Source organism: Diprion similis, chromosome 14 (genome assembly GCF_021155765.1).
Source record: "Diprion similis isolate iyDipSimi1 chromosome 14, iyDipSimi1.1, whole genome shotgun sequence".
Taxonomy (NCBI): domain Eukaryota; kingdom Metazoa; phylum Arthropoda; class Insecta; order Hymenoptera; family Diprionidae; genus Diprion; species Diprion similis.
The window spans coordinates 10,772,250-10,786,468 of NC_060118.1; the positions used below are offsets into that span (position 1 = coordinate 10,772,250).

The window sequence follows — 14,219 nt, forward strand, 5'->3', positions numbered from 1 at the left end:
ATTAATAATAATAGTACTGACAATAATGTTTATAATGTAATTAAAACAACTTTCAATCTTCGATTACGTGATTCTTGTAAGTTTTTTTTTTTTTTGCTTTCTTTTTGATTCCGGGATTTGCAAAGGTTAAAAATCAGGAATGGTTTTCAGGCTGTCTTTGTTGCAGATGTAAAAATTTTTCCTTTTTTTCTTTATTTTTTCTTTATGTTTTTTTGGTTTGGTTTGGTTTAGTTTTTTAAATTCACGCGTGGGCGAAACTAATTTCGGTTCGGATGTAATGCGTAGCCGAAATCGGAGCCTAATTTCAGCCACTTAAGGACGAACCTTGATTTACATGACGTCTCATCTCGCCAATCTGCATATAAATTTTTGATCCTTCTCATTCTCTCTCTCTCTCTCTCTCTCTCTCTCTCTCTCTCTGTTTTCATTCTTTATTTCTCTTTCGCTCCTTTCCCGGTTGAATATTCAAATTTTTAGCTGTCAGTTCGCAGATCAGTTTTGTGAAATAACGAACGCGTACGTAAATGTAACCTCGTATAATTTGCAGTAATATGACAAGCGTTGGCGTTGGCGTTTTTTTTTTTTATTTTTATTTTATTTTTTTTTTTATTTTATATACCTAAACTGAAAACGTACGCATGTAGTATAATATATACGAGATTCCACGATATGTAATATCGGATCCATTATTTACTACGTAATTGATAGATCGTAGACTAATTCTGTTCATTGATCTGTTAATAAAAAAAGAAAGAAAGAAAGAAATTATTAAATTAACGAACGGACAACTTTTGGATAAAAATCATCAATTAACCGATTCAAAAATAGTATTTTTTTTTCAAACCATCGAAGACACTCGGTAGAAAATTTTTGAAGTCGGATTTTTGAAAGAGGGGAAATTTTTTTTTTTTTCTTCTTTTTCTTCTAAATAAACAAACAACTAATCATCGTCAGAGTTTTGAAAAATAAAAAAAAAACAAAAAATAAAAAAAAAAACAACTAATCATCGTCAGAGTTTGGAGAAATAGAAATTCAATAAATTTACGCCGCAGTATTAAACTGAATAATAAATTTTCCTAATCACTCGAGTCTTCTGCGAATTAAATATCAATTTCAACCAACGTTGTTGAAAATTTTTCCTCTACGATTCTTTTATATCGGACACGATATATATATACATATTTTTTTTTTTTCTCCTGTTTCTCACACAGCAGTTTGCAATTCCGCGTAACTCAGTCGTTTGCAATCAGCTCAGTCTTTCACTTCTCCGTCAAATATCTGAAACTAAAGGTGCAAACTGCACTCTAATACGCTGAGGTTTGACAGTTTATTACCTTCGGGCGTTGTTAGTAGGCGTTTACCGCCCGGGTTTTGTAATATACCCACAGAGGCTAGAGGCGGGCACCCATCAACCCCAGCAGGACTTTAATTGCGTAATAATATTATTTCAGCATCGGGCTAGAATTGCTCTGGCATTCCTGTTGAGTAGGTCATGGATGATTGTTCTTATTATTTTTATATAACTTTCCTACTACGCTGTTCTCTTTACGTTACACGTATATTGTTATATCACACGTATAGTAAAGAAAATTAAAAAAAAAAATAAAATAGAAAGAATGAATTGTCCACTATTAAAATAGGTTTAAAATTCTTTAACTAAATAACAGTTTTTCATAAAGATAGGAAAAAATATTGAAGGAGAGAATTAATATAAAAAATGCGATTTTATGCTTAAAATTGAAAAAAAAAAAATAAATAAATAAATAAAATAAAAACAGTTTGAATTAAAACACGAATTATTTTCAAAATAATCTCAAAAGAAAGATTATTTTAAAACAAAACTTTTTAGACCCTCATTCCTTTGAATCGCTTTATTTTTCAGTAATTTATAGTTTTAAAACGAGAAAAACAAAAATTGACATTTTTCAAAGAATCCTAATGGCTGCATTTTTGCTAGATAAAAAGTTTGACAAAAAATCAGGTAAGTTCCTTATCACGAGCTTGAATCTTGAAGCTTTATTTTTGCCGATTATTGTAATACATATTATTGTTATTAGAATTTATCAAAATATCTTATTCATATTTATTATCAGAATTGATCATAGATTATTAGAAGCGTTTACCCTAAGATTTCCCGAACTCTTGACATCATCGTGTAAAATATCCGAAGCTAAAAATAATTTATATATTATAATCATTATTATTATTATTCTTAACGTATACCGATTTCCGTACCGAAAAATCGTAACTAGATTGGGAAAAACCGCCCGTTTATTGTTCTACGTATCATTTATTATACATTTATTTTCATCTTTTACGATTACTAAGTATCAGAAGAAAACTATAAATGAAAAAAGAAAAAACTCTTAAGTTCCATTATCGTTGAGGTATTCATTAACGATGAGTAAGCTCCTCTATTGTATCTATTTATCTATCTACCTATCTATCTATATATATATCTATTTATATGACATAGGTATATAGCCACAATTAAGCGCTTGTGTTATTATACGTTTGAAAACTGAGACGGATACGTGACAAATCCGCGTTTTCAGTGAGGTGAGATAGAGAGAGACGGAGATAGAGAGAGATAGAATAAAATACGGTGAAGGACCTCGACCTACCGCAATCGAATCGTACCTATAATATTCTCGAGTGTCGTTATCAGGCTACGAAAATTACGATAGAAACTAGGATATTATCGTTCATGTAATTTAGATAAAAATTGGGAAATATCTGACGCTCTTTTGAGTTTGACTAAAAAATTTACCGCTCAGTCTGTTCTATACTATACTTATATGTTGAGGATTTTAGATTTTCCTTTTCCACTGATCCTGATAAATGAACTTCTGTTATTTATTTATGACTAACTTGAAACAAAAAAAAGAAAAGGAAAGGACAAAAGAAAACGAGAAAGAATCAGCGGAGGATCGAGGCAGAAGGAAAGAGAGAAGAAGGAAGTCGAGAATAGCCTATTTAAATTATTATACATTCGAGATTGCCTAAGTCGATTTTCAGGCTCTCTTCCAATCCTCAAACGTCACTTCAGGCCATTAACTGTATACTGATTAAATTACGTCCGTGTGAACCTTAAGACTTGTTGATTATCTTTGAAAACGATTCTCGACTTCCATAATATGACCAGCGATGATATTCTTTTTGCTCTCTCGCTCTCTCTCTCTCTATCTCTATCATTTAATTTAATTGAAATTAATCGTCGAATTGTCGAAAAATATGGCGAATCCTTCGACGTGTGAAAGATTGTTGATAAAAAATGTGAAATCTCAGTAATAAAAATTTTCTGGTGGAACAATTTGGAGGTAATAAAATTGAAAATTTTTCGTTTCAACTTTGATAGATACTCAAAATATCGAGAGAGAAAAAACAATTCCGTTTTAGGTTGTTGGTTGAAAATTTTTTATACTGTTTAAAAAAATCGTTGGTGTAAATTACTCTGCGGACATGAAGAAGTCTAAAACGAGATGAGAAATTTTATTTTCCGCAACGAAATAATATCGTTTTTTCTGAGGCACACAGGAAATCGAATCGAGACACGAATTAGCGATTAGAAAGACGCCGCTGGCTTAGAATCACAATGAAGTCCTGATTCAGCCTCCAGACTTGAATCGTTTATTCATTCGATTTTAAACCAGCTCGAAAAATTTTTCCTCCAGGCTTTTTTTTTTGTTGGTCTATAAATTAAGAAGCAGAGATTAGTGCCAGATAAACGTGAGAATCTTCCAATGGCTTCGGACTATCTTTCCTGTACATAATTTGGAATTGAGAATCAGGAGAAAACAAGAGGATCCGTACATTAAACATCGACAATGAACTGCGCTGGGAGTTTTATGTCGACTCATTAAACACTATCTGATTGAATTTTTCCTTGTACTTCACCAGATTCTTCCGATGCTTCGATTCCTTTGCTGCTTTTTTTACGGTTTAGAAGCCTGTTGATTGTGTTTAGTTGATTCTTTTTACTGCTGCGAAGCTTTTCTTCTTATCTCGTGGCGTGAAGGACGTTGATGAATGTATTCATCCCCTCTGATCACTTTATAAGATCTAACTTTTATAAATTTTTACGAAGGTAATCGAGTAAGGAATTCAGCAAGAAGGTATCCATCGTTTGAAGGAATGTTAAAAAGTCTTATTTTGCTTTGGAGATTATAAAAGACTTGAGTTTTTTCTTTTTCAGACTTTACAAGCTTCATGAATTTGCGATTATTCAAATTTACAAAAGTTTTGAGACGAAACTGATTGGCAAAGTTATCTTAAACCACGTACCTAATTCTTAGATGGAATACTTACTTTTGACGACAAAAATCAAGGTGGATAACGATTTTTAATTTTCCTGTACATCCTTTACGCGGTTGCCACAAATTCAACAATGGAACAAGAGCAATTCGACTTTTTATTCGAACTTATAGAGTTTAAGTTTCTAGAAATTATACAGACGATTTTGAACGGCTTAAAAGTGACTTTAAACTTTTTCAAACCGTCTTAAACTGATTCAAAGTTGTATCAGACTAATTTCAAGCAGTTTCAAACGATTCTAAACGGTTTCGAAATAATTCCAAACAGGTTCAGACTGATTCAAGGTATCTTCAACGATTTATAAAGAGCTTCAACTATTTTCAAGAAGGTTCAGAATGTTTACAAACAGTTTCAAACTGATTTCAAGTAGTTTCAAACGATTCTAAGCGGTTTAAAAATAATTCCAAACAGGTTCAGACTGATTCAAGGTATCTTCAACGATTTATAAAGAGCTTCAACTATTTTCAAGAAGGTTCAGAATGTTTACAAACAGTTTCAAACTGATTTCAAGTAGTTTCAAACGATTCTAAGCGGTTTAAAAATAATTCCAAACAGGTTCAGACTGATTCAAGGTATCTTCAACGATTTATAAAGAGCTTCAACTATTTTCAAGAAGGTTCAGAATGTTTACAAACAGTTTCAAACTGATTTCAAGTAGTTTCAAACGATTCTGAGCGGTTTAGAAATAATTCCAAACAGGTTCAGACTGATTCAAGGTATCTTCAACGATTTATAAAGAATTTCAACTATTTTCAAAAAGGTTCAGAATGTTTACAAATAGTGTCAAACTGATTTCAAGTAGTTTCAAACGATTCTAAGCGGTTTAGAAATAATTCCGAACAGGTTCAGACCAATCCAAGGTGCTTTAAACAGTTTCGCAGTAGTTTCAAAAAATTTCAAGAGGGTTCAGTACGATTACAAACGGTACGAATCTAATTTCAAAGAGTTTGAATCGATTCATTAGTGATTTGACTTGATTTCAAACAGTTTCGAAATAATTTCGAACAGTTTCAAACTGATCCAAGATATTCTCAACGGTTTTAAAGTAGTTTTAATTGGTTTCAAACTGGCCTGAAGCGATTTCGGAGTGATTGTAAACGAATTAAACAAATCTCAAACGATTCCCAAGTGATTCTAACCAAAACTGATCCACGATTCCGACGAGTAAATATCCTCCTGTTGCAGACACAGTGCACGGATGATCTATCCGATCTATCTATCGTATCCTAACGAAGATTAATTCAACAAGGAAGAATTCTCTGTCTTACTCGATGGAGTGCAGTTACCTATACGTAGAGGTACTCTATGCACCTTATCTCTCCCTCATTTTCACTCTGTCTCTCTTTCTCTGAGAATAGACATTGCGACTATACTGTCTGATCGATGCATTCGGGCAAATATATGGTTCAGCTTGTATCGACGCTGAATTTCATCTCTCCATCCGCCTATAAGTCTCTCTCACTCTCTCTTTCTCTCTCTCTCTCTCCCTCATGCCTAGATATTCAATGGCAACGCCTCTTCGTTCTTCTGATCCGCTGCAGAGCCGTTCACAGATCCTGAATAGAGATAATCAGTGAAGCAAATTGTTGCAGAATCAGCGCGTAGATTTATGCTCCATGGATTATTATTATTATTATTATCGGTGTTTTATTTTTATTCTTACCTCAACGCAGCTCGTACGATGACAAATTTTTAATTCCCGTCTTTTTCTCTTCTTTTTTTTTTCAGAAATCGAAGCCCAAGAAGCGTGCAAGTGGTTGAGAGCCGCTGGATTTCCTCAATATGCTCAGATGTACGAAGGTAAGTCAATTTTTGTTTTCTTCTTCTTCTTCTTTTTCTTTCTCACTTATTTTCTTTCTTTCGACTTGTTTATCACATTTTAAAGGTCACGCCTTACCGCTTTGGACTACTATGGATATATATGTTTTACAATAATTGTACTCCAACACTTTTGTACATGTAATGTTATATTCGAATATCAGAATTTGACGGTCGATGTTGAGAAAAATAGCTAACTATTTTCGGCTCTGTCCTCATACCTCACATTAATATATATGTATATACATATATATATGTATTATGTATATTCTATATTGTCGTGATTTTAGGAGTAGGAGAATGTTCATTTTTTTTTTTTTTTCTTTTCTTTGCTATTCACGTTATACAAATATATCTAAAATAATCGTAGGCTTCGATTTTCATCTTAAGAAATTTGTTTTTCGTCGTGTTTTTTTGTTTTTTTTTGATTTTGGTTTTATATGCATATATATGTATATAAAATGTAAGGAGATAAAAAAAAGGTTTTTTTTTCAAAGGATGATTTTTTTGATACCTACAAACTTCTTACACTGATACTTTACACTTTGCTTCTTCAATTTGTTTGTTCGCGAGTTACGTAACTCGTGTGTCTTATAATGGTACAATCTTTAATTATAATAAGAGTGAGATTTTCTAAATAAGGAATGTATTTTGATGTATCCTATATACTTTGTATCTACACGCGTTACGTTACGTAATACAACACAGTCACGAGTTGTAAGTATATTGTCTGTTTGTAATATTCAAGATTCGGCGGTGAACGATACGTATTTAAAGATTATGATATATACATGCTGAAAAAGTGGAACGTAGGGGAGAAGAGAGAAGAGAACGAAGGGAATCAAACAAATTAACAATAATCGTGTTCCACTTATTATTCTACTCATATACCGTCGCGCTAATTGTGTAATATGGAATTTTATTCATTGTTAATCGATACGAGATTAATTCAATCACACGTCATCGTTCGGACTTCGATAAACTAAAACAAATATAAAGAAAAAAAAAAAAAAAAAATTAAACAAAAGAAGAGAGAGAATAAGAACAAAGCTTGTGTGACAATAAACGATGATTGCAATAATGTATTAACTTAAGAAAAAAAATTATTCAAACGAATCACCGACCTTCTAATTATTTGTTTCTTCTTCTTCTTTTTCTTCTTCTTCTTCTTATTTTTTTAGTTTAAATTGTATTCTTAATTCGAAGTTTATACAGAGAAATGGGGAAAGATTACCTTTCGTATTTGTATTTAAATGAAATTTGAATGAGAATGCGATAGATCAGTCCTAGAGATAGAAGATCTGAGATGGATCTAGGATTTTACCTCCTCCTCCTCATCTTCTTCTGTCTATCCGTTGACGTTGTCCTCGGAATATCGCCTCGCGAGAATCAACAAGTAGGCAATACAGCTGCCTACTTCATTTCAATTCCGTGCTCATTTCCATCGACTTTGTTTTCTTTTCTTTTCTTCTCTTTCTCCTTTTCGTTTCCCTTTCTTTTTTTTCTGTTTCATTCGTTCTGTCCATGCACACTTGGCTCGTGTAACATTCGTACGAATACCGGAAATCCTGGAAACGACATCGCTCTCTTTTTTAAACAATATCTCGAGAGAAAATTCTTCGCTTACTCTGTACCTTCCAGTTTCGCATGATTCATACTCTCCTCCATTGGCATGAGGTAAATGTACCCACCTGGATTCTGCGAGCTGCATTATTTGTGTCACACCTTGTCAACTCGCGGCTCGTTTAGCCGGCGTTAAACACGCCAACTTCGATCATTGATCACGTCGATTAACGATAAGCCAGTTTTTATGCCTCGACGATATATTGTTATTTTTTTCATTTCTCTTTTTCTCGTTTACACGTGGATGATGGTAAGTGTTGACGTTGCGAATTGTTCCTGCAAATTCAAAACTAAATTTCGAACGATCTATTAGTGATGATCTATCAGACAAAACGGAAACAAGTTCGAAAAAACTTTTGCTGTATTGTAAATAACAAAGAAGCTAAATCTTTTGCAATTATGCTGATCCACTTTGATCAACGTTAAGAGCGGGCGGCGGGGCTGGAATTCTAAATTTTTTAGTCGCGAAACTGGAAAAATCAAACTTTGAGGAAACATCAAAGTTTCGGAAGTGCGAAAATGAGAAAGTTAAAAAATCTGAAACGTCGAAATTCCGAATGATCCATCATTTTCAGTCCTGTGAATTTCTGGCTCGGTGAAAGTTCATCACTTTGATCTTTCTTTGTTTTCGATTTTCAATATTTTTACGTTTGAATCCTGGTCATTCTGATTTTCGGTTTTTCTCATTTTTTACACCCACTACGCTGTGCGAGTATATTTTAACTTCCGGAATTTCACTTTACCAAGACTTTATTTTCCAAAATTTTGCTCTACCGGAACTTTGTTTTTTAAAACTTTGCGAAATCGTAACTTGAGCTTTCGGAATCTTGCATTTTGGAACTTTGTTGTATCGTAAAGGTTTGATTTATTCACCTCTTGTTTCGCCACTAAATAATTTGGAATTAGGCGCTTTCAAAATTTTTCAAATTCGGATCTTTTCAAATTCAGAACTTTTCAAATTCGGATCTTTCCAAATTCGAATCGTTTCACATTCGGATCTTTCCAAATTCGGATCGTTTCACATTCGGATCTTTTCAAATTCGGATCTTTCCAAATTCGGATCGTTTCACATTCGGATCTTTCCAAATTCGGATCGTTTCACATTCGGATCTTTTCAAATTCGGATCTTTTCACATTCGGAACTTCAACCCCGCGCTACCGTGAATAACGGGCAACATCCGTTATTCCGTGCCACATAGATCCTTCATATAAATCGATAAATAATCAAGCAGTTTTCATCTGTTTTACCGACGCTCCGGCGTCTCGACTCCCCTGGTTTACGTTGTCACACGGATCTAGAATACAGCCGATAAATCCATACACAAATCTCGTGCAATTTCGTCGACGTCGACGATCCGCATTTTGGCTTCGCATCGATCAAAGCTCGTGACGATTGTCAACAGGTTTCCAACCCACAAACGTATTTATTTCTTGCGATGAAATTGATCACCCGCTCGAGCAGAGCACGTGGCATTTTGCACAAGCATTTCGTTGTCTTTTATTGTTCTCGGGAGGCGCGTTTGGCGCATGCAAAATAATTCGCAATGGGTTGCATGCAGGCCTCACGTCGCCCGTCTGCCACGTACATACATACCTACAATTGGCAATTGACGTATCACGAGTCCCTTGACACGTACATCCCGTATTCTCAATCGCAAGCGCGATTTATATGCATCGGGAAAACTGCCAGGTCCGCTGCTGCTGCAAGCGTTGATCGATCCCAAACAATGAAACACGATTAACAACGCCGTAATATGTGCACTGTTAAAAAAAATTTAACTAAACATAACGTCCACTTTATGTTAGAATTATTTTTTACATTTCTGATAATGAATATGACAAAAATTACTGTAATTTTGACGTTCAATTTGTACTTTGTACTATTTTTTCACGCATTTTCCTCACTGAGTAATACATTAAAAAAATTGTTAAATCAACCTAAAAATTTTGGTGGATCTGCTGGGACATTTTTCTTCTATACTTACTTGATTTTCTGGGATAAAATAATCGGATTCAGCTTCGAATCTTATTTTTAGCCGGTCACGATAAGTTGGATTGTTTATTTCTCAACGATTGGGAAATCGATCGAGGCACGTGGCATCTGGGCAATGCGTTTCGAATATATATACATATATATATATGCACACACGGTACATCTAGAAACAGGTAATATCGTCCACCACCTACTTTAAACTGGGCTCAAAACGTGCATGCGTTACATCACTTTTTTGGGTTAAGGTTAAATTGCGTCCCGCGGATTTCCGGACGGAAAACAGATACTCTTTATAATTTACATATATATATGCATTTATTTATATCGTGTTTTCGTCCCTATTTTCAGAAGACCTCGAAAGTCCCACGATCGTATCTTACTATTATCGGATCTCGAATTCTCGTTTTAGGCCGTTTAATTCGGTCATCTGGAAGAAATTTCACTACAACTTGTTAAAAATTAAAATAATCGATGCCAATCACCGTACGATTTTAAATAAATAATCTAAAATTTTCTCGCGCATTCGCATTTTCCACCACCTATCCTTTCGTTTCGATCCTACTTAAAGGAACATAAAACAAGTAGAGTATATTAATAATAACAACAACAACAACAACAACAATTTATTTTGATTTCTACGTTTCGTTATTTCCGGAATATATATACCTACAAAAATTTTCTTTTTTCTCTCATCCTTCAAACTGCATTGATTAGACTTGAGCTGTAGATTTATTTCTTGTCAGATAGAAACAAGCTGGATTTTTCAATGATTTTTGGTGACTCTTGCCCCTTTCTTTTTACCTCGTTTAAACATATTTGCAGCAGCAGCAGCATATTGTATTTATTATTAAGCCCAGTGTGTTTGAAAACAATGTCTGGCGCAAATATAGAACGAGCGAGTGAATTTGCAGCACTGGATAGAAAAAAAAAAAAAAAAAAATCACGAAAAAAGCGAAAACATAAGCAAAAAAAAAAAGAGAGAAGGTAAAAATGAATTTTTTTTCCTCTTTTAAATTTTTAATACCTACAATTCTTTTATTTTTAAACTCGTTTGCACTTATGATCTATACATATATATATTCATACATTTTTTACCTGCGTGCGTTATAGCGTCACGAATACAAATGGCTATTCATTGGGCGCCGCTTGTCGTAATGCAAATGACATTGAACGGTTTTTTTTTTTTTTTTTTTTTCTTCGTTATGTAATTTGAAGAAAATATAATAATAAATAAAAATAAAAAATTTCATCCTTTTGTCGATCTTGTGGATATTTTAGAAGATCAAAAAGAACGATAAGAATAAGAATAAGACGAAGACGGCTGCGATGAAACGAGTTTTTTACACATCAATCGGCAAGCTTCGTTCCATCGCGTATCGATTACATACAGTAACTTTTATTATTTTACAGTGGTGCTAATCTGCAGACTGAAAATCGGAAAAACTAGGCCAAGGCCAAAAATCGCATCATTCGGCCAACAGATCGTAGCTGGAAAAACTGGCGTTTATTTTATTTATTTTTTAAATATTGGCGGGTTATCAGCAGGATTCGTACTCGCGGGGGAAAACCTGGAAAACTTACGGTTGAGGAAAGTGAAGGAGTTTCGAAATTTTGAGTCTGTCGAAGAATTAAACTCGTTCTTGTACAAATTACTATCGATCTTGGAGAAAAAAAAAAAAAAAATCAAAACAGAACACTTGTAATTTTTTTTTTTTTTTTTCCAAAACCAGATAATATTTGAGGTATTGGTATTAACGTTTAAGAAAAAAATGAAAGGTTGCTGGAAAAATTCTATTTTCAGTCTGCAATAGCTGGAAAAAAAAAGTGAGTGAATTTGAGATTCCAAAAAAAGCGTAGGAAGCCTGAGTTTGGAATTTTCCTCGTTTATTTAGAACGCAATTCGCGTATACGTACATTGTTGCATGTTCGTAAATAAATGTCAAGAACACGGGCAAAAGCGGGATGAGTGTTATATTTCGGAAAATAACAATCTGCAGACACTTTGTCGCCGTTCCCATTAGTTTGTCAACGCTGTACGAACAGCTGATTCTGCTTACATACGCTCGCGGTGCTCGCGTGTTTAGTGTAATTGAATCTTTGAAAGAAGAATCTTTTTTCATTCCCGGATTTATCATTTTTTTTTCTCTCTCTTTTTGTATCTCTTGTCTTCTTTTTCCCCCGACGTTTCTCGGAAACAGCAATTTCCGAAATAAATATCGTTCTTTTATTTACACGAGACACTTTAATTTCGCGGTTTCACCTTCTGGATACATGTGCGAAAATTTTTTACCCTACACCAAATGTGCAACTTTTTTCTTTTCACGGTACCGATTCCATTTTTCATGAATAAATGAAAAAAAAAAAAACTTGAAATTGCTTTCATTTCACAAAAAAATATATTATCTGACATTTTTCTGTTTTTTTTTTTTTTTTCTACATTTGCACAAAAATCTCAAGCCACACCGCGCGTTTTTATAATTTCAAATAAGAATGAAGAAACACACGAGTATACACACACACACACACATGTATCATCAGGTGTGATAATCTTTGAAAATAACAAAATTTCGGTCGTTGGCTGGTGAGGCGAATAATATAATCTGTGAAATAAATTTAACCTCTTTTCATTTCTTTTTTTATCCTCCACGCGACGGTGCGGATCGTTTGGCGTATTCTTTTCTCTCCTCTCCTCTCCTCTCTTCCTCTCTTCTCTCGTCTCTCGTCCTCTTCTCCCTCCCAGTCCACTGATACCTCTTCTTCTTCAAAGATTTATCTCCGTCGTCCAGAAAGCAACCGCGAAGATCGTCGCGCGCGTTATTAAAAACCCAAAGTGAAAGGAATAAAAAAAAACAACAAAAAAAAAAGAAGCAGCAACAACCCCGCGAAAACTGGAATAAAAAACAGAACGACTCGTTCACTTGTTGGCTAATTTATTACAGAGAAGAAATTTCTTCCATCCGGTTATCCTCTCGCTCGCTGTAGACTGTTTGACGCCACGGTTAGCAGCGATTCGCTTGTGCAGCGGCATGTTGATACATATATATATATATATATATATATATCCCCGGGGACAAGAGAGAGACAAAAAAATTGTTGATGAGTTTAATTTTTAGTTTATAAAAACACCAGTCTTATATGTACAGGCAGCTTTTACTAGCCTCCTTAGGTTTTATCTCCGTGTGTGTGTGTGTGTGTGTGTGTGAGTCGTGTGTGTAAAACATTATAAATAACATTTTACTGGTCAATAAATATTACCACTTATATATAAATTCGACGATGAAGTTGATACCCAGGTCTGAATTAGAGCGAGGCTTGGTGTGTATCATTTGTCGCAGGAATGCAATCTATTGCCAAGTCATTCTCAGCTTAATTTTGAAAAAGAGCAAAACGATATTTTGCCCCCCCCCCCCCCCCCCCCCATAACCCTTGACCGCTTGAGCAAAGGCCAATATGTATTGATTGCGTAACGATTTTCATTACGTAATTTGCTAAAAACGGTGTGCATCGCTGTCTAGTTTCAAAGTCGCGTGATTGAGATCAACTGAGCGTGACTAAAACCCGTCGTCGTCGTCGTCGTCGTCGTCTCAAAGCGACTCAAACTCCTCCAGCAGCAGTGGAGCAGCGACTCTTTGATGTCGTTCGACTCTTTGGTTAAAGAATGAGAAATCCTTGGCGCCAATTCACCGCTGACTAAATCACCCTCCGGTTATCTCAAGTGGATACTACTACTACGACGACGACGACGACGACGACGACGACGACGACGAAGAAGAAGAAGCAGACGACGTAGACAACCATGTACCTACTATAATATACCGTCGTCAAAAGTGCGTCGTGGAGGACGTACGCAACGTCATTCAGTGGGTATAATCGTCCTCCGTCGTTGCAGTGAAACCGAGGTCAAGTATATTTTCAAGTCTATGGAACCGAATCCGGGACTTAGTCAAGTGCGTTGCAGCCGACGACTCTTCTTCCCGATGTATGGAAGCTTCAAATCCATGGAGAACTTTCAAGTATTATATTCACATACTCACCGCTTACTCACAGACGGGGACACAAGGGGGTTCATTTTCACCCCAATTCCATGGTCAAAAGTCTCCTTGTCGTCTGATCAAGACTTTTTTTTTTTTTTTTCTTTTCTACTTGGTAGAACAGACTCATTTCATTTCATTTCTGTGCAACGTTCAATAGTTCTGAACTTGGCTGTGATGATAACCAGAGTTCAGTTGTGTCAATTCGATTCTTAGCATTCTCTGATGTCAACTACGTAGTATCTGATGCTAATTCACCACAATCCAATGTCAATCCAACACTAAGTGATGTTAATTTAATACTATCTGATACCAGAGTTCAGTCGTGTCGATCTAACAGTAAGACTGACTGATGTCAACCTCATACTATGTATCTGATGTTAATCCAATATCCAATAATTGGATATCAGTTCAATGTAACTTTACCACAATCCGATGTC

At 34.8% G+C, this 14,219-nt stretch overlaps 1 protein-coding gene across 3 annotated transcripts in view; it reads left to right on the forward strand.

Moving 5' to 3' along the window:
* The window catches only part of LOC124414529, a 132,420-nt gene that overhangs the window by 99,566 nt on the left and 18,635 nt on the right, over positions 1–14,219 (forward strand). For 2 of the 3 annotated variants that reach the window (XM_046895489.1, XM_046895490.1), the window contains exon 8: positions 6,043–6,114. The exons of the other annotated variant lie outside the window; for it this stretch is intronic. In XM_046895489.1, the coding sequence (XP_046751445.1) occupies positions 6,043–6,114 (72 nt within the window). The remainder of the gene's footprint in view (positions 1–6,042; positions 6,115–14,219) is intronic. 3 annotated transcript variants of the gene reach the window in all.